The 21,849-nt window shown below is 38.5% G+C and overlaps 2 protein-coding genes across 8 annotated transcripts in view; one reads left to right on the top strand and one right to left on the bottom strand.

Moving 5' to 3' along the window:
• The window catches only part of LOC114028179 (beta-1,3-galactosyltransferase 5-like), a 73,992-nt gene extending 66,711 nt beyond the window's left edge, over positions 1-7,281 (top strand). The window contains exon 6 of the transcript XR_003567332.1: positions 7,199-7,281. The gene's annotated coding sequence lies outside the window, so the exon portion shown is untranslated. The remainder of the gene's footprint in view (positions 1-7,198) is intronic.
• A 2,747-nt stretch (positions 7,282-10,028) lies between these two features.
• P2RY8 (P2Y receptor family member 8) overlaps positions 10,029-21,849 on the bottom strand; it is a 76,127-nt gene continuing 64,306 nt past the window's right edge. For 6 of the 7 annotated variants that reach the window (XM_027842394.1, XM_027842398.1, XM_027842392.1 and 3 more), the window contains one exon: positions 10,029-11,184. In XM_027842394.1, the coding sequence (XP_027698195.1) occupies positions 10,047-11,120 (1,074 nt within the window). In that variant the 5' untranslated portion in view covers positions 11,121-11,184 and the 3' untranslated portion in view covers positions 10,029-10,046. Of the gene's footprint in view, positions 11,185-17,539; positions 17,599-21,849 lie in introns of those variants that run through there. The other variant, XM_027842395.1, reaches the window with a different exon arrangement.

Below are 21,849 nucleotides of genomic sequence, written 5' to 3'. Positions count from 1 at the left end.
AAGGGACTTGATTATCTCATATATGTATCCTTCATAAGTTTTGGAGATCCTTATCCCAACTTCACTTGCATCGTCCCTGACTGGTGGCCAGCTACTCCTGCCCTTAAGGTTCTAGCGGCAGGTCTAAGGAATTATCCTGTATCTGAGTCATCAGCTCAAGTCTCCGTTCCAGCGTCAACGTCAATCACTAGTTACAGTTAATATCTCTCATAGCATCCATATCCTCTAGCGATTAGCATCTAGGTTTCATTAAACCACTAAACATCAATTAACTTTTCCAAAGGGATATTTACTGATAATATGTAGCAAGAACAGACATACAAACCATTCGTCTCTAGCACCAGGGGATAGATTCTCCCCATATCGCCTTGTTCCCTAGGAAGAGTAGTCTCAAACTTAAGAGTTGTAGCTAAAAACATTTGCCCCATCAAATTCACTTCCAAATGGATGGACAAAGTTGCTCCAGAAAATAGAATTCTGGCTGTTGGTTTAATATGCTGCTTTGGTTGGTTACTTCAGGGCCTCATTAGCACCTTCACCTCTGGTTCTCTGACCTTTTGAAACTTTCAAGTTTTCCCCTGGTTTGTTTCACCTAATAGTAGGAAAGAATAGAAACAACAGAGACAAAGTAATTGCAGGACCATGCACTAATTGCGGTGGTGTTCTCATTGGGGAGATAAAGAGAGCCCAATGCTCTCTCCCCACCTGGAGGCTTATAGCATTCCTTGCTTCTGTACCAGAAGGCAGTCAGGAAACAGAGGAACTGAATCATCTGGTTAATGCAGCACAGAAACAATACTCATGTATGATCTGAAGTTTGTGTGGAGATTACCGGATTTATTAGCCAATATCATTCCCTTTTCCCCCTTATATAATTAAATGCCTGTGAGATTAAGTATATTCATTTTTGTTTTTTGGGGGGGTGGGGGGGCTGGGGCTGGGGAGGAGTGGGGAATCATTGCTTAGAATGGACTATGGATATTTCTGGCACTTTCGTCCTCTAAGCAACCCAGGAGGTAAAGTCAGGCAACCTTGGCCTCTTGAGTATTTCGGGATATTATTTAAAGTCTCATTTTCTTAACTGTGTTATGCTTTGATGAATAGTAGAATTAGGTATGGTCATTATGTTTTCTCTGTAGTTAGATTTACCATCCTTCTTTCTTCTCCCCAAGTCATGACATGAAACCTTGATAATCTGGTGAAGAGCACACTGCCCTTGACTATGTTGTAGCCTTAGGTCAGAGAAGCAGATGCCTTTCTGAACTCTAATTTGGATTTTCCGTGCAGAAGGTTGGAAGTAGGGAGACAGGGTGCCCTGAGATTGACAGAGCTATGTCTTCCCTTCCTTTTCTCTCCCACCCCCTCCTTCCCTGAGATGGGAAGTTGTGAATGTAGAACAGGTAGGAAGAGGCCAAGGGGAGGCAGGGCTAGAGTGGGGAAGGACAGAGGTGAGATGTATCTGCTTTACCATGAACAGTGACAGATGAGATAGAGCCCGATTGACCTCACTGCTTCTTCCTCTAGCCTCCAAGGGCTTAGGGAGGAAATCTCTGCAAATTCTAAAAGCTTGTCATGGTTTCTTTTTCATCTTCCTTTTTTACTGGCTGGGAGGAAAGTTGTAGGGAAAAGGTAGTTAATCCAAGCTATAATGGTTGCTGCAGTTTTCTGAATGAGAGTCTGTTACAATTTCTATGTTTTTCTGCTAATTATTTCAATAAATCAAATCACATGGCCATCACAAAAGTCACGTTAAACCCTATGAATGGAGATTCTGAAAGAAGGAATGAAACCTCGGAATGAAGACTAGAAGAGCAAAAATTAGAAGATTTTGTATATTTTTGGAATTTGGGGGACATATTCCAAATCACACATCTAGACCTCTCTAGAACCTGGGGGTCTGTTGTGGTCTCATAAATTTCATCGTCAGCTAAGGAAAGAGAGACACAGCCACAGAGGGTGCACATGGGTTGTCTGAGCACCATCTGTTGGCCAAATATTATACTACATTCTTAACTGGTTAATTCATCACAAGAGCACACTCTGCTCTAATATATATACATATATATGTATGCATGTATTATATAAGATTATAAACATATGAATGGTTTGCCAAGTATCAGGGAATAACACTTTTTAATGTGACACCCTATGGAGTCCAGGGTCTTGATTCATTACTGAAAGGACAAAAGCAAACCTAATAGTGCATTTCTCAAAATAATAGGAACACAGTGCTATAGTGTTAGACTCTATAACTTGGCGAGGGACATCAAATTAAGACATTACCACAAATAGGATACTAATTAATAAAACTGAGGTGTAGAAATATACTCTTAATTGATGAAGGTTTATTAGCATTTTAATTTTCACCGAACTTTAAGAAATTCTCCAAAGCCAACATCCAGGGAAGTAGATTTTCTCCAAGATACCACATTCTTTATCAGCCCCTACTGCTGTGCACAACAGCCCTTTGTATGCCAATCCTAGGTTCCCTTGGTACCCCTCTGCAAGGGTGGTGGCGGTGGCAACACATGCCAGACTTGGGGAGTGGATCATGGTCTCTCTAAAAGTAACTGGAATTTGAATTCAGCCTTTTTAGTGAAAAAATTCAGTGCAATGCAGTAGCAAGTGGGTCAGATTGGAAGTTAGAAGATCTGGGGTTGCATAGCTGCTCTGCCACTTCTCACCTTTGTGATCTTGGGAAAGATACATTGCTTCTCTGGGCCTCTGCTTCCTTATCTATAAAATGAAAGTGTTATACTTGAGGACCTTTTTGAGTTCTAACTCTATAATCCAATTATGTCTCTAATTGTTCATATGCCATGCCAGAAAGAATTTGGGAATGTGCTTATAACCGAGGGCATTAAGACCCGTGACTTAAATTTGATTTGAAGCTGATCCTTTCAGGATCTCTTTTCATTAAAGTCCAGGATTTCCAAAAGCCAATTGTAGCATATTCCCATTGTAAATTGATAACTAGTAGAATTTAAATTAGGTGACTTCGAATGACTTACTGAAATAATAACAGATAATAACTTCCTTGATGAAAAGGGGAAGTGAGGTAGAGATTGGAAGTAGCAGAATTATTACCCTATGAAGTTTTCTTGAAATATCCCATTAATCCACACTAAGACAGTAGGAGTCTAGCAATTCTTCACTTATCATGTGATTAAAATTTTTATATGGGGCATCCCAAAAGTCTTAGTGCAGTTTTAGGCTTTACTAAAAGCTTTTAAGTTGTATAGATAAATTTAATCCAGAGTAATTTTTCCCTCCCAGATAAAATGTCTAAATTTTTCATAGTAGAGAAATGAGAAAGATCCAATCCAAAGTAGAGCTTTGAATACTCCTGAGGTAAGTGAAAATGATGTTCTTGATTCTATTCAAATTTTCTCAGCAAAATCTCTTCCAAATTTAATGCAGTTTTATTAGAACAGAGTTTCTACAGTCTAGAGGATCCTCTGTGGGTTGTTCAAGCCTCCGGGCTTGAAGAATGCGTATTCAAAAGTTTAGGAACTAATAGAAAGGAGTAGGATGGCAAGACCCATTCTGAAATGAATTAAGTATAAACCATGATTAGCTAGAATGAATGAAGAATTGGGATCTCATGATATTGTAAAAGAAACAATGGATATGAAGGGGGAAACAGCATCATTAAATTTTAAAAGATTAATTTTAGAGAGGCTACATGGTGAGTGTGTGTGTGTATCAGATTATCAGATTTCTTCGGAGGGGGGGGCGCAATCATTCCCAAACCTTAGGGATTTCAGCAACTGGCTCTTTTACCTAGCCACACCCTTAAAGTGCACTGGCCATGGCACCCTTCTCCTGGAACCTGCCTTATCCCTTAATTCATGCAGAGGTGTGGGAGAGATTCTCTGGGTGGAGGGCTGCACCCTTCCTCATGTGAATGAATCCACATTGGATAGTCCCATGCACTTGTTCTGGCCACCTCATCCCCTATTGTTTTTGCTCTAGCTTGAAGGATTCCTAGTTATAGTTCAGCCAAAAGATTGCAACAATTTCCAGTTTATCCTAAGTCTGTTTATGAGGAAGTCCAAATACTGTTGTGCACCTTATGTGTATGGGCCAATGATCTCCATCTTCCTCCATCCTCCATCCTCTAAGGTTTAGAACAATTTCTACCAAGCTAAAAACTCCCAAACTTGCGATGTTGGGTCATTCAAGAGATTAGTATTTCCTCACTATTTTTGTCCATGAATAATGGAGTATCAGATCTTGTTTTCTGGGGTTAAATTTTGAGAGTAAATGAAATATGGTTATATTGGAACAGGAGCTTAGACACTTGGAATCATAGATCCAGAACTGGAAGGGGCCTTAGAGATTATATAGCTCAACCTCATCATTTTCCATATAGGGAACTATATGACACCCTGAGAAAGGACTTGCCCAAGATCGTATAGGTGCTGAACAGCAGAGGTGGAATTCCAGCCTAGGCCTTTTGACTCTAAATTCAGCATGCTTCGGCAGCTAAGTGGCTCAGTGGACAGAGCACAGGACCTGACATCAGGAAAACCTGAGTTCAAATCTGAACTCACATACTTACTACCAGTGTGGCCCTGGGCAAGTACCTTAACCTCTGCCTGCCTTAGTTTCCTCAACTGTAAAATGGGGATAATAATAGCCTCTACCTCCCAAGATCGTTGTGAGGATCAAGCAAGATAGTATTTGTAAGGCCTGGCATGTAGAGAGTGCTTAATAAATACTCGTTTCCTTGCTTTTTTCCTGCTATCACACTGACTGTCTCATTTCAATTTTTACCAAAGTCATATTTTTCTTCTTTATCTCATTTATTCATTGGAAAATTAAATAATATATTTTTAATTATCTCGAAGAAATGCTTTGAAGATTGACTAATGAAAATGGCAGGAAACACCTTGGAAATACATAGAAAGTCTGATTTTTCCTGTGGTCAAGATCTTTTCCTGGTAGTAACATATTACAAAGGATTGAAATAATACAACTTTAGAACTGGGAAGAGAATTTAGAGATGACTTAGTGTAATCTTTTTATCATGTGAGGGACATGAGGCTCAAGGAGGTTAAATAATTTGTCCAAGATCACAGAGCAAATCTTTACCAGTTTTATAGACCACTGAGTTATCATAAAATAGGTTCCTGCAGTCAGTAAATTTTTCACTAGTGATTTTCTAAAACCTTTTAATTACCAATGTAACAATACACAAACGCAAACATTCCAATATACAAAGTACAAAAATATGATTGCTTGTGAAATCATGAACATATTACATACATAGTTTATTTTTTTTAAAAGTATATTAAATCAGATAAGAAAATAACCACGGTGAGAGGAAGGGAATGACAGGTGGATGGTCAGATTGCTCCACTGATAGCCTAGCTATGTCAAAAGAAAGCAAACAATAGTATTAGGCAAACCCTTGTGGAGAAGTTTTTTGGGGGATTGTATGTGAGGTGCATAGGATTGGCAGGCTTGGATCAGCTGTGTTAGAAGGAACACTGGAATCCATAAGATGGAAGATCCATTTGATTAAGTAAGATAGTAACAAAGTTAGCTTACTTGTGCCCTCTTCTGAACATTTTTGTTATTTTAACGATGTTCTTTGCTTCCTATTTATCTTTATCATTACCCACTAACTCATTTTTCCCTCACCGAGTAAATTAATAGAGCTAATAATAATGCACTAACTCAGTGCCCAACTCATTAATAGTGAAGGATTTGGGTAAAGGTCAAAATTTGTCTCTAGTTAATATTTATAATAATGGTTAATATTTATAAAATAATATTCATAAATTTTTAATTGTCAGCATTGCTGTGATTGTGGGAAGGTAAAATGGGAGAATGTTTTGAGTATAGGATAAGAGCTTGCAAAATAAAAATAAAAAACTTCTATGAATTTTAGAACCAACATGAATCTATGGTGCCTTTGGAAGTTTAGGAATACAAGACTGTATGTAGTCTATGAAGCTAACCATTCACCATTCAAATCTCTACAGAGATTCTGATTTAACTGAGAAACAAGAGATTTCAGGGTCCTCTACATTATCAGGCATGACTTCTTGTCACAGTACCACCACACAAACAGCCAGGATTAGCTCTTCCATATAAGATGAAATTTAGAATGGGTAAAATGTTGCAAGGTGATAAAGAAGGGTAGAATATTTCCCTTGGGCATAGGTTTCTATAAACTCAACCATGGAGAACATTGTTGATAGAATTTTTTTAAGTCCTAAATTGTAATGTTTAAGCAAATATGATATTATTTGAAGAAAAGAAAGTAAGTGAAACCAGAGCCTGGGCTCTGTGAGGGCAGGGACTGGTCAGTTTTTTGTTATTGTGTTCCTGTTTCTTAGAGCAGTGCTAGCCACAGAGTAGAGGCTTAATACATGTCTGCTAAATGAATGAATTGCCTTCAATTTATATAGAGCATCCTGTTTTATGAAGCCCTTGGTCTCATTCAATCCTCACATCCTGGTGAGGTAGACAGAGCAGGCATTATCTCCATTTGCTGGATGAGGATGCCATAACCAGCTAAAGTCACAAGTGGGGGGCCAGGATTGGAGTCCAGGTCTTCTCATTTCATCCTGGTTCTCTTTCTACTGCATCAAAGGAAAGGGCTACAGTAATTTTTCAGCTGATTCTGTACCAACTTCTTTAAAGTGAGATATAAAATATGTATATTCTAGATGCATGGAATATGTATATATATAGATTTCCATAGATATTTACATATCTATACATGATGCCTATGTATCTATATACATAAAATAGATAGAAAAACAGAGCTATATAGTCAGATATAGATCTATACAGATATAGATATATCAATATTGATACAGATATATGTTTATATAGATCTGTCTTTCTATTTCTTTATGTATCTCCTGCATTGCGGTAGTAGATATACTGTACATTGTTGAAAGTAGAGCCCACCAAACATCTGTATTTCTCAATCACCTTGTAGTATAAATGAACTCTGGACTTTTTTGCAGGATAGGGCTTCTATTCAGCCAAATTACCTGATGCAAGGCATATTTTCTTCAAGAGTCAATTCTGGCCAAACCAGCAGGCCTCCCCAGCTGGCTGACCATGAAAGTGCATCTGCTCAATCTCTCCACCCTCCCCCCACCCCCTTCACTCCTCTCCTTCCCCTCCATGATTCTAAAGTTGTTTAAACTTGTCTTTTTGTTCTCCACATTAGGTCTTCTGTATGAACACCCAAAGCAAACAGAATGAATGCCTGCTATAGACAATAACACACAGTCAACAGAATTTCAAATAAAGGAACAGGATGCAAAATGGAAAGACTTTTCTTCTGGCCCCAGGGCCGCTCTACAGCAGATCTGGCCATAGCAAAGTTTGTTCAATTGTGTTTTGTGTTGCAGAGCAGGTGACATCTATTTTACACAATTTTTTGCTGGTTGGGTGAGTATGCTTCCCCTTCTCCTCACCACCTCCTTCCCCAAGCACATATACACACCTGGCATGCTTTTTATTTGCACAGCCATCATAGAGTCATGCCGTTTTTCTTCTGTGACTCGCAAACTGGGTGAAGGCTTCTTTTGCTAAGACTTTTGGTAAAATTCTATCCTGCTAAACAAAGCCATCAATATAGTATCTTGGCTATCAAAACAATATTGCATTTTGCTCTCCTCTCATCCTCAGAGGTATAAACTGGGAATTCTAGCAGCAGGGACAAGTTCACTGACCCTGATCTCGGTTGCCTTGCTGATCCTGGACAACCCACAGATGTTAGGTCCTTAGGTTTGGCAATGTGACAAAGCGCAATTCGCCTTAGTCAGTCCCAATGCAGTAATGGCAAAAGGTATGGTAAGATAGACATGAGAGAGATGCTGTAGGTAGAAGGTTGTGGCCCTATAACTAAGTAAGGAAGGGAGGTTGGTCTTAGCTTAGAATGAGTAGCATCACCTTTGATATCGGCTCCCTGGGACAGAGACCCAGTTGCCCTGGCCTAATTGTGACTCTGTTTCCACAAACTTTTTCCTCAGCTCCCATCCAACACTATAGGTATTTTCATGTTCTATTGGTATAAGGTCAAGAGAAACAGAGCATTCGCGGGCACTGATAATCCCAACCACATGTCATTCAAAATAGATTGACATTCAGGAACATTGGCACATCTCAATTTATTAGTACCCTTATGTGATGGCTAATGCTTATAAAAATTCAAAAACTTCAGATAAAGGGTAGACTGTGGAACAGAAGAAAGACCACAGCCTAGCCATAAAACAGACTATTAATAGCCTCAGAACTTCTAGGATAATCATTTCATTTTACAGATGAGGAAACTCTTTTGGTGGATAGGGTTCCCATTTAGACAAATGACTTAACATAAGGTATACTCTCTGTGAGAGTCAATTCTGGACAAGCAAGCAGGACATCCATAGTTGGCTCATCATGAGTGTGCATCCTGTGACTTCTCCAAAGTTGTATAGTAAGCCAATGGTGTGTCTAGGACCAGAATCCAGGTTTTTCTGACTACCAGTTCAATGTCCCCTGCCTCCTAGTGTTATAGTTCTTTGATCCCAACTTCTCAGCCTGTTCTCTTCCCTCTCTTCTTCTCCTGTTGTGGAAAAATCCTTGGGTTAGGGGCAAGTCTGTGAGTTTGCTCACTAAGAGTTCTATATACAAAAGAAATCACCTTCGCCATTCCCCCCTCCCCCCCTTTTTATGCCCTTTAGTTTGTGATACCATTTCAGCAGAGCTGGGTACGTAGTACATTCCTAACTCTCTACAGCTTTGCAAGCAGAGAGTGGACCAATCCCTTTGCCTCACTTACCCATAGACTATCATCTTTTCTTTTTACACTTTTCATTGCCCACCCTAACCACATTAACTTTCAGTGAGGTTGGCTTCGTTCATCTCTGCATTATTATTTAGCTAAATGTTTCAAGTTGGCAACTCTCAGAAAGAGGAAGACTTAAGTATAGAAAGACATATGTCAGGAAACTTAAACCACATCAAGCAGCCCAGTAGCACATGAAGGGTCTGATTTTACCATTGGGCATATGAGGCTGAGAATTGTCAGGTCTAGTGACAGGAGGCTGCTCTAAGGGCAACTTTGTTAATGCTGATCCAATGCAGTTAGAATGATGCACCTGACACCATGTTGTATACTTGGGGAGTCTACTTAGCATGGAGTTTTCTCTTATTTTCTCATAGAGGATGTGTCCCACACAAAACAAGAAACTTTCAAACCATGTCCTTCCATGGCCACAGAAATTAACCACAGCAAAGACAATCTGGTCTTGTGGGTCATCTTGTCAACTCTTGGTGAACACCCAACATTGATTGCTCGTGGCTTGGAACACAGGACTGCTTGTGTGGTGGCTTGGTCTTTAGGGATGAGTGGGCCTCACTCAGAAAAATGCCCACTCATCCACATCCCCTATGCCGCAGTGGCTTAGTTAGTCTTTTTTACCAGGAAACATTCCCAAATGACAAATGGCAAGGAAAAAACTGGCCATGTGAGCATATAAAGTCATGATCATAGCTTTACAGCTCGAAGGATCTCCAAGGTCATCTAGCCCAACGCCCTCATACTTAGGACAGGGCCAGGAGAGGAGGGTATATCCGGCATGTCAAAGGCTGTGGGCACAGTCCTGCTGAAGAAGAATCTGTAGTTGAGACAGAGGTAGGAGAGTAGCTGAGTCTGTGTGAAAGGCTGTGGCATAGGAAGAATTCTTCCTTCCCTCTCCAGGTTAAGAAGTATTTAATTTCTGACTTCTTACCCAGAGAACCGGCTTGATTATTTCTCACAGCTTTGCTTTGCTTTTCCTCTTTTTTCCTTTCAGGAATCCATCCCTTTGAAACCCACAGGGTATTCTGTGTCTGATGTAACAGGAAGCATTCCCACTTTAGCTCAAGTTTTAGCCCCCTCCTCAAGAAAGGAGCTCTACTGCCTCCAGCAACAAGAGAGGAAACCTCAAGCCTTTTTCAAACCTGAAAAAGATGGACTTTTTACCTAAATTCCTTCACACTCACCTCTCATGGGCATCAACTTTGCCCTTCTGGCTCTCATACCACTATTAAAGCAAGCTTTCCTGTCTTTTCAAACAGGCCCGGCTGCCTCCAGCTGACCCTTCCCCCTGTCCACTTGACATTGACCTGCCCGACAGTGTCCTGGCAGAGAACAAACTTTCTCTTCTGGCCTCTGAGCTATCACTGAAGAGTGAATTTTTACCTAGGAACTTCCTTAATTTCTGATGAAACTCTTTGGAGGCAAAGTAGTAAATGAAAGGATCCAAGCAGTTGTTGAGGCAGCTGAGACAGAGGGTAAGCTTATAGATGTGGTAGTAGCTCTTGTTGAAATATAGGCGACTGACCATGTGCACCAGGAGTATGAAGTTGTTAGGAGCAAAACAAGTGACAAAGGCAAGGAGGACAATGCCAGCAAGACAGATGGACCGGCTTTTCTGCCCATTCCCATACCTTCCAGAAGTCTGGATCAGCTTGAGGATGGTGGCGGTGTAGCAGGCCACAGTCACAATGAAGGGAATGAGGAAGAGAAAAATGAACAAGGTGAAGAGGAAAATGGCCCACATTGCAAGGCTGGGCAGCATGTTCCACTTGAGGACGTCAAAGCAGGTGATGATTCCCAGGGCTTTTACTTCATAGGTCAGGTCTGTGATAGCCAAGGGGGACAGGGCAAGTAATAAAAGGAGCCATATGCCTATACAAGCCAAAACTGCATATCTCTTCCTTCTCCACCTGGTAGAGGTCAAGGGGTATACAACCCCCAGGAACCGCTCTACACTGATGCAGGTCATGGTTAGTATGGAAGAGTACATGTTGGTGTAGAAGACGACTGTCACCAGGTTACAGAGGAACTTCCCAAAGAGCCAGTCATTGTTATTCAGGTGATAGAAGATCTGAAAAGGGAGAGCTACAGCCAACATGAGGTCTGTGACGCAAAGGTTGATCATAAAAATGACAGAAGGTGATTTGGGTTTGGTTTGGCACAGCACCCAGAGGGAAAAGAGATTCCCAGGGATGCTGATGAGGGCCACCAGTGAGTACACGATTGGGAGGGCCACAGCAATGGTTGGGTTCTCAAGCATCAGTAATGTTTCATTATCTGGCTGAGATATGTTGCTATTCATAATTCACAAGATTGTTGATCTTTCAACACCAGAGTGATCATATCCTGAATGTTCAGTTGAAAATCTGAAAGAAAAAAAAAACAGGCCAAATAATCAGGAACACATTGAAAGAATGCATAGTGAATTAGATCCTGATTTATTTTAATTTTTTATTAGCATTTATGTAGCAGAGAACTTTGTATTATCTCACTTTATTCTCTCAACAGCCCTAGGAAGTAGGTGCTATTATTATCCTCATTTTACAGATGAAGAAATGAGGTAGACAGAAGCTAGATTTGAATTCAGGTCTTTCTAACTCCAGTTCCAGATCTTTTTCCATTGTTTTCATAGCTATTGATTCAGGATTATCTTTGTTAATGTCTTTATGTGTATAAAATAAAATACATATGATTATAAAGGAAAACAATTATATTGAAATGTTATCAAAATATAAAAAAAAAGTTCATGGACTCCTGGACAGGTTAAGAACCTTTGCTCTAAAATGATATAGAATAGGTGCTGATCTGCACTGATAAAGGGAGTTTCTTATGCCAATGATATAATATCTTTTATTTTGTGGAGGGAAAAATGTAATCAACATCATTACTAGGTCTGTGACTGGCTTAAACCTTTACAAAAGTAGTGTGAAGTAGTAGTAATACCACTAGTACTGCTGCAGATGACAAGTACTACTTCATTAGGAGTAGTGAAGTAGTAAAGAAGTGTGTAAAGTACTCCCGTACTTTCCTGTATCTCCTTCCCATTTATAAATAATCCTTGTTGCCCTACCCACAAGTTCCCAGACTCCCCCCCTGCTGTGCTTCATGAAGACTGCCCTCCTTGGTAGTACCCCATACATCATATATAATTCCTGTTCCTAAGGAGCTTGCAATCTGTTTAGAGAGAACCATACACATGAAAAGCTTAACTAGCAATACTAGACAATATTCAGAAATAGAAATTTGAGCTAGTACTTGAAGGAGGATTTAGTTAAAGAGAGAGCACACTCCACATAAGAGGAAGGAGAATCCGCTGGGATTTTTCAAATAGTATTTGCGCCCCCCCCCCCCCAATTACATGTCAAGACAATTTGTGGCATTTTTTTTTTTTGGTGAGGCTGTAGAGGTTAAGTGACTTGCCCAGGGTCACACAGCTAGTAAGTAGTTAAGTGTCAAGTGTCTGAGCTCGGATTTGAACTCAGGCCCTCCTGACTCCAAGGCTGGGCTCTATCCACTGCACCACCTAGCTGCCCATATGTGGCATTCATTTTTACAAGACTTTAAGTTCCAAATTTTCTCCCTCCTTCCCTCCCTTCCTAAAATGGTAGGCAATTTGATATAGGTGGTACACATGCTATCATGTAAAACATATTTCCATATTAGTCATGGCTGTGAAAGAAGAAACAGATCAAAAGGAAAAAAAAACTCACAAAAAAAGAATAAAGTAAGAGGAAAAAAAGTGTGCTTTGATCTGCATTCAGAGTCCATCAGTTCTTTATCTGAACATGGATAGCATTTTCCTTCGTGAGTCCTTTGTACTTGACTTGGATCATTGTGTTGCTGAGAAGAGCTGAGTCATTCATGGTTGATCATCACACAATGATGTTGATACTGTGTATGATGTTTTCCTGTTTCTGCTCATTTCATTTTGCATCAGTTCATACAAGTCTTTTCAGGTTTTTCTGAAATCCGCCTGTTCAGTGTCATGCTATTGCATAATAGTATTCCATTACATTCATATACCACAGCTTGTTCAGCCGTTCCCCAATTGATGGGTAACTCATCAATTTCCAATATTTTGCCACTATGAATAGGGTTGCTATAAAAATTTTTTGCACATGTAGGTCCTTTCCCCTTTTTTATGATCTTTTTGGTATATATAGACTTAGTAGTGGTATTGTTAGATCAAAGAATATACAGTTTGGTTGCCCTTTAGCTCCAAATCGCTCTCCAGAATGGTTGGATCAGTTCACAACTCTACCAACAGTATCCCAATTTTCCCACATTCTCTCCTACATGCATATTAGCCAGTCTGATAGGTGTGAGGTGGTACCACAGAGTTGTTTTAATTTGCATTTCTCTAATCAAAAATGATTTAGAGAACTTCCTCATATACTTATGGATAGCTTTGATTTCTTCATCTGCAAACCACCTTTTTGACCATTTATCAATTGGGGAATGGTTTGTACGCTTATAAATTTGACTCAGTTCTCTATATATTTGAGAAATGAGGCCTTTATCAGAGACATAAAGATTGTTTCTCAGCTTTCTGTTTTCCTTCTAATCTTGGTTGCATTGGTTTTGTTTGTGCAAAAGTTGTTTTTATTTTTTTTTTGTGAGGCAGTTAAGCGACTTGCCCAGAGTCACACAGCTAGTGCGTGTTATGTGGTTGAGGTTGGATTTGAACTCAGGTCCTCCTGATTCCAGGGCCGGTGCTCTATCCACTTCGGCACCTAGCTGCTGCCAAAAGCTTTTTAATTCAATATAATCAAAATTAACTATTTTACATTTCATAATGCTCTCATCTCTTGTTTGGTCATGAACCTGTAACTCACTTAATTTAATCCACTGGGATTGAAGACAGAAAAAGGTGAGGCATGACATGGCTACAATAAATAGGCCAATCTGGTTGAAGCAAAAGTTTTATACAGATGAGGAGAGGGAAGTTACTCTTAAAAGATCTGTCTGAGTTGAGACCCAAACAGGTAAGATATTGGCTAGCTTGCCCAGTATGGGACCAAGAAATTCTTCTTCCCGGAAGTTGTCATTGTTCCACCCATCCTGTGAGAAAAAACCAGGACATAGGAACCCAGGAATATATCCTTTCCTATCTGTGGGCCTTTCAGACTAGATGTAAAGGAGAGTTAGTGAGTACAGGTAATTTCATTGTATCAGAATTACCAATAGACAATATAAAATCTCAACAATATTTATAGCTAGAACCTATAAATAATTCTCATCTCTTACTTGAAGCCTTTCTTGTTCCTGTTCCCCAGAGCTGCTAGTTCACCCTCTCCTCCACTACAATTACTTAATATTTATTTTGCATTTATGCTGAATATACATATATGTGGACATGATGTCTCCTTTGATAGAATGTAAGCTCCATGAGATCAGGTAATATTTAATTTTTTGTCTTTGTATCCCCTGTGTCAAATACAGTGTCTAATACTTATTCACTCATGTTTGACTCTTCATGACCCCATTTGGGATTTTCTTGGCAAATATAGTGGAGCAGTTTGACATTTTATTCTCCAGTACATTTTACAGATGAGGAACTGAGGCAAACAGGATTAAGTGACGTAAGTGTCTGAGACCAGATCTGAACACAAGTCTTCCTGATTCCAGGCCCAGTGCTCTGTCCATTGAGCCACCTAGCACTTAGTAGGTTCTTAATAAATGTTTCTTGATTGGTTGAAGTCATCAAAATAGACTGCATTTAAAGTTAAAAGCCAGAATGAGAAGAGGGGGGGAGTTACTTCAGGAAGGAATGATAACTCTCAGAATACACAGACCCATTTAAGAAATTCTCTTTTCTCATGAATTACATGACACTCAAGCTGATGCAAGTACACATTCATGCACACAAACACATGCAAAAACACATGCACTGGGCAGAAAAGTCAGGGTTGGAAGAACAGAGCTCAGAAATGATAGGATATTTGGGGTAAGTTAGTTTCTGCTCTAGGTCTTAATAATTTACTCAGATGATTAAACCAGACCACTGAAGTAGAACATCTAGACACAAGAGGACAGTGTGCAAAAGACCACAATTTGAATGTTGGTTTTGAGCATAAACCATTTGCCACAGCAAGGACTTGTACTATAGGTCACAGGCAGGGGTGATAAGTGGTTAACAACCTTCTCTATGTAAAATAAAAGTATGTATATGACACATGACACATGACATTAAGTTTAATCTGCATAATTAACATTTAAGTCTGGACAATCAATAAAACAATAAATCAAGTCTTGATCAGCATTTGCTGATTTCTGAGGTAAATGCTCACATTGAAAATTTAACAGTCAGCTCCTGGTTGGAGCTGGCTCCAGCACACCCCTGAATAATAGGTCATATTTAGAGGTAGAAAGAACATTCGAGACCAGTTAGATTTACCTTCTCATTTGCCAGATGAGTAAACTGAGGCCCTGAGAAGCTAAGTTTCTAATCCAAGATCACAGTTAACTATTAGAGCCAAGATTTGAACCTAGGTTTATTCCAACTCCAAATACAAGACTATTTCTACCATAATAGTACTTCAGATCTCTTTCATTATATAGTTATTATCTTCAAATACATACTAGCTCTGTGACCCTGGGCAAGTTTTTAAAATTTCTCCTTGCTTCAGTCTCCTCATTTGTAAAATGAGGGTAAGAACAGCACCTACTAAACAGGGTTGTTGTGAGGATCAAATGTGATAATCTTTGTAAAGTGCTTTGCAGACCTGAAAATCCCATATTAAAGATAGCTTTTTGCTGCTACTACTTTTGCTGTTACTACTTTTCTCTTTTAACATTTGTGGCCCTGCTTCCGAATCAGACCTCTCTCCACAGATTAATTTACTTCCTGACCTCAGTAAATACCTATTGATTTGACTGGATTTGAGTCTTCCAAAATCCACATAAAACCCAATCATGGCTATCACTCAAATTAAGGATACTCAGACAAATGGTCCAGTGCCCTTCCCCACCCTCCCAACATATTTATCCAAGTGACTTCATGGCTCTCAGGACTTGGAATGAGAAGGAACTTCAGAGATCATCTATGTCAACCTTGACTAACAGAAATGTGCTCTACCACATACCTAAGAGGTCATCTAGCCTTCACTTGAAACCTTCTAGTGATTTGGAACTCATAAAGTAGCGCATTACACTTTTATGTCATTCAGGTCGTTATGAAGTTTTCCTTATATAAAAATCTGTCTCTCCACAAACTTTCACTCATTATACTTAGTTCGGCCTTCTGGGGCCAACCAGAGCGTGTCTGATGGTTCATCTGCATGATTGGCCTTCAAATAGTTTCATATGATCTACAGTTAGAAAAGATTTGAAAGATCATCTAGCACAATATTTTTTTATTTTACAGATGAGGAAACTGAGGCCCAGAGACGTAGAGTGATTCCCTTGAGGTCACATAAGTCATTAGTAGCTGAGTTAGAATTCAAACAGGTCTTCTGACTCCAAATCTAATATTTCCCCGGAACATGTCCCCTAAATATTCTTTTCTCCAGCCTAAACATCCCTAATTATTTCAACCGATCCTTGTACATCATGGATCCCAGTCTTCTGGTGAGCTGTAAGGAGGGAACAAAGCCCCAAAAGACCATCATATAGCCCTAAGGGCTTTTATCCATAATTTCCTTAGTTTCATGGTGGGCTGAAGAGTTTGCAGATTGGTTGTATGAGTAAGAAACTCAGGTCTTTTTTTTTTTCATTCATTACCCCATGACTAGTCACTGTAACAGCTCAAAATCTAGGGCTAGGTTTTGCTGTTGATGTATAACATTTAGATAGCACTTACTAAATGCCAGGCTCTGGGCTAAGTGCTTTACAATTATTATGCCATTTGACAAGAAACAAAAAGACTAAGAGGTGGCATAATGAGATAGAGAATTGACCTTGGAGCCAGAAAGACCAGGGTTCAAGTTCGTTTCCGTCAGGCAGTAGTTTGATGCCAGGTATGTTGCTTAAAATCTCAGTGCCCTAGGAAGCTTACACTCTGAGTTGCAGAACAGGGGTTAATCAACATCGGTAGAAAGAGTTACCTAATTTGGAATCTCCATTTAAATCACAGGTATGGATTAGAGAAAGAAAGAAACCAGAAGATTAGGTGCAGATAGGCCAAGCAATTTTTGATAAATACCAATAGGTCAATACAACAATTTTGGTTTGAAAACTTCAATGGCATATTTTCATTTTTTCCCCCTTAATTTTCTTGATTAATCAGGGAGTTTGTCCCAAACATATTTCTACTTGTTCCTGGACATCATGCAATAATAATATAATTTTTTAAAACCCTCTTGCTATTGTGATTATAAAATTCATTCATTCAATAAACACTTATTAAAGACTGACATTATTTTATGCACTGTGCCAGACAGTGGGGATACAAAGACAAAACCCCAATTGTTCCTTTCCTCAAGGTGCTTACATTCTCCTGTTTGGGAATTAACACATCTAGAGAATAAATACAAAGTAATTTCAGTGCACTAATAGCCTTATGTAAAAAGAGGTGGCATCTGAGCTGAGTCTTTAAAGCTAAGCATGAGGTACAGCCTGGGTAAAGGCACAAATACAAGAGATGAGATGCCAAATAAGGGGAAAAGCAAAGCATTTTAAGATTTGTGAGAGTTTCTCTGAATATTTTCCCTATCACTAAATGACATATGGGTTCTTAGTTGGCCACATAATATTTTTAACTAAAGAGAAGTTGGGCCTTACCTTCTTTCAGTCTTTCTTTGAGCCAGTGGTATGCGTTAGAGACACCTGTCTGTTGTTTGGTTTGGCAAGCCATAACTTTTCATGCAAGAATGTAAATGCAAAAGAGACAGCTCGCAAATCTCCTGAACCAATGGGCAGAGAAAGGATGAATTTGTGGTTTACTGCCCTGAATTTACATCTTCAGCAAATGACTGAAAAGGTAGCTTTGTTCCGACAAGCTTATAGTTTTTTTTCCCTTCTGATCAACATAAGACTGACAGAGAGACCCCAGGAGAGGCAGATAAGAACATTAATTGCACCAGACTACCATTCATAGCATAAAGAAAACTAAACTGGTTGATCCCTAGGGACCTAGTATTTCTCAGGATGGAGTTTCCAAGTCCAACCTTCAGGCCTTTGACAAACTTCAGTCAAAATGTAGTACAAAGCTACAGGGATGGGGGCTGGGAGATAGACATGATGTGCATTATCAGAGCATAGGAATATTTATGATACATTTTATTTTTTTCAATTAATGATCTTTTCTTTCCGCCCATCTGCCCCTAATCTGAAAAAAAGAAAGATGAAATCCTTGTAACAATTATGAGCAGTGAAGCAAAACAAATACTATAGTAATATTTTGAATTGTTGTATGCTACTGATGACAGTAATATTTGTAGAAGGACCACATCAGTTAGTCTAAATGATTACCTTTGAATATTTTATAATATTTTCTTTTGTCAATTGTTATTACCAGCCAATATTTTTCATAAATTCTGCTTTCTAGTTTTGATCTTTTGAATATACTAATGTTGATTGATTGTAAAAGAGTTAGTTGCAGAGCCCTAAGGACAACTGGAGCTTTGCTCTGGGGCAGGAAATTTAGAGGGTGTCAATTTCATCATTAGGCTCAACATGAAAGTGGTGATAGTCATCCTAGAAAATCTTTCCTCTCCTACTTATCGCTTCCCCAGGGGTGGCAGATTTGTCCTGTTCTATCCTTCCTTCCTCCTGCAGTGTAGAAACCTCTTGGTTTCCTGGGAAAAGGAAGTTCACCCCAAATGAGCTTCTCTTCCCTAGATTTGTCCCAAGCACAAAAATCTCCAGGTTACAATTATTTAGTTGTATTAACAATTAAGTATATTTCGGTGGGGTGGTGGGGGCAGGGAGAGAGTCTGGACCCTTGATTTCATTAGTGAAGAACTCTACAAGTTGAATATTCCTTCCACCAAATCACAGCTCCTCTGTAACATACATTCTTAGAGGACGGGGTGGGACTCTAAGATGGTTAAGCAATTCCCCCCAGGTTATATGACTAGTGTATGTCAGAGCTGAACTTGAATCCAAGTGTTCTTAATACCATAGCTAGTTCTCTGTCTACTAGGTCTTGTTATCTCTCAATTAGGCTCACATACGCTATGCAAAAGAATCAGGTTACATTTACAATTACTCATTATTTCCTGACCCATACTTTCCCTGTTCGCCCTATTCCTTATAAGTTTAGCAACTCCTCTTCCCAAAATGAATAAAGTATACTTTTAATGACATATCAGGCACTTCATATACCATTGTTTATAGGATCATAGAAACATAGATTTAGAGCTGGAAGGGATCTGAGAGACCATTTAGTCCATTCTCCCCATTTCATAGATGAAGAAACTAAGGTTCGGTTTGAACCCAGGTCCTCTGAGTCTAAATCCAGTTCTCTTTCGATTGTTTCAAGAATACCAGATGACTTTATGACTGGAGCCTTCAGAAATCTGCCACCCAGCATCTTTGATTGACTATATAAGCACACACAGAAGGCAAGTAGCAATGAAGGTCCATTATAAAGAGTTACTTGCTTCTCTTTCCTTCCTCTTTTAGAAATATCAAGAAAATATTTAAAATTATCCTAATCTAAAGCCTTCCTACTAATCTTAAATAAAGTCTCTTTAACTATCTAACCCAAAACAATATCCTGATCTCATCTCTCTGATAAGCCCAAGGACTCTTCTCTCCAAATAATTAGGGCAGGGGTTAGACAAAGACAATGGGCACTAAATTTAATGAAGAGTGTTAACCTCTTTTTTCATGCCCAGAAGGATTAGAGTAATCTCCAACTAAGACTGGCTTTCTTTACATAGTGTCCACAGATCTCTAACAGGTCCATAGGTAGACATTGGAGGAGAAAATGTTATTTTCACTAACCTCCAACTGAAAACTGGCATTTCCTCCAATAATGATTTAAAAAAAAAAAGAGAACATTTTTCTGAGGTGTCCTTGGCTTTATCAGCCTGCCAAAGGAGTCTCACACACACACACACACACACACACACACACACACACACACACACACACAATCTTCAGAACCTCCTGCCTAAAGGGAAGGAAGAAGTCTTTTTAATTATTTGGTTAATGGTAGTATTGACTAGTTGGAGAGTGGAATCTTTGAAGGGAGGAGTCAAAGAGGGATTTAATGGTTTTAGGAATTAAATGGAAAATAAACAAAAAAGGAAAATAATTCTTCAAGGATGAATGAAAAGAAAATAGTTAGCTGAACTTTTACCCCGAACTCTGTTAAGATGCTTTATAATATTGTCAAATTTTGTCTGTTTTCCAGGAATGCTATAATTGGAACTATGAATTTGCAGAGGAAAAAGAGAGATTTCAGAGTTACATTTGGTTTTATCTCTAAGAAGAAATCCTTAGATTAGAATAATCTAAAATGAATAATAAAGCATTTCTAGCAGACATGTGTCTACTGAATTGTTATATATATAGGATGCCTTATGCCTATTAGGTTTGATTTTTTTTTTTTTGAGAAAATCATAGGATCAAAGAGGTAAAAGTATCTTTTAGGGTATCTATTTACTGACCAATCCCCTCAATTGCACATAACTTTGGTAATGTCAGTGGATCCTAAGACAGACAGATATGTTAGTTTCTGGCCTGAATTTGGTTTCTTTAGGTCTGGTTTTTTGGTTTTTTTTTTTGCTTCCATTTTTTACTTTGCAGTGATCATATAGATGTAATTGAAATTGTATTCATCTTTGTTTTGATGTCAGAAATAGGGACCTTGAAATCTCATGTGCCAAAAATAGGGTAAATATTTTTCATAACATTGAGAGAGGTTATCCAAATTTGGTTCAGCCTCATGGTACTAAAAATGGAAGGGAAAAACCAAGTATAAAGAAAACTTTTATTCACTTAAGAAGTAGATCCAGTATCTTCAATATGGTTTAAAAAGTTCCATTCTGCTTGATATCCATTAAATACAGCATATTAGTTCATCAGGACATCTTCATTTTCAGGCATAATATGAGAAAGCACATAAAACTTGAGTTTCCTTTCCTAACTGAGAATTAGTAGTGGAAGGAGGAATTATGTTATGGCAGATGTTTGCTGCAAGAGTTAATAGCAGCAGTCAACTGCTAATTAAGCATTTATTAAATACCTACTGTGTTCTAGACATGGCAAAAGATAGTTCTTGCCTTCAAGGATCTTACAGCTCCTGGAATACCATGTAAATGTCATTTCTTAAGGTTGAACTAAAAACCGTTTTTTTCTGAGAATTGAATTATAGTAAGTGTCGATATTACATTGGTAGAGGGAGTTTCCTTGATAGGAAAGCAATCAGCCAATAAACTCTCAAGTCAGGTGTAAAAAAAAAAAGTTACAATAAGGCCATGCAGAAGGAATCACTAGGGATAGCTGAAGGTTATCTAAATGTTGGAAAGGACCTAAGGTGACATCTAGTTCAATCTCAACCAGTAAAAGGATCCCCATTACAACATACCCAGTGGTGTGCTGGTCAAAGTTTAACAACCAGGTCTTTAAAAGTTTTACACATTTTTAAGTTTAATTTTAGTGATTAACATTTTCTCCATCACTTTAAGTCTGGACAATCAACAAAACAATACCTCAAGTCCTAATTTGCAGCATTTGCTGATTTCCCAGGTATAAATGCTCACATTGAAAATTTAACATTTGGTTCTTCTATGAGCTTGTTCTATTATTATTAAACTTAATATTATATTATTTTATATTTATATTACATATAATATATTTTAATAATATAATTTATATTATTATATAATACATCATATCATTATATAATATATTATTTATAGTATTAGATATAATATATTATTTGTATTATTATATAAATTTCTTCTTCTTCTTCCTCTTCTTATTAAACTTTCAGGTCAGGTTTAAAAAAAATTATAGAATTACCATAGGACCATGGCAAAGGAGTTACTAGAGATAGCCAAGGGTTACTGTAAGGTTGGAAAAGACCTAAAAGGACAATCTAGAAAGACCAGAAAAAGGATTCTGGCTACAATGTACCT

The sequence above is a fragment of the Vombatus ursinus genome, unplaced genomic scaffold, assembly GCF_900497805.2.
Source record: "Vombatus ursinus unplaced genomic scaffold, bare-nosed wombat genome assembly UNPS02014872.1, whole genome shotgun sequence".
Lineage (NCBI taxonomy): Eukaryota > Metazoa > Chordata > Mammalia > Diprotodontia > Vombatidae > Vombatus > Vombatus ursinus.
This window is presented reverse-complemented; position numbering and strand designations above follow the sequence as displayed.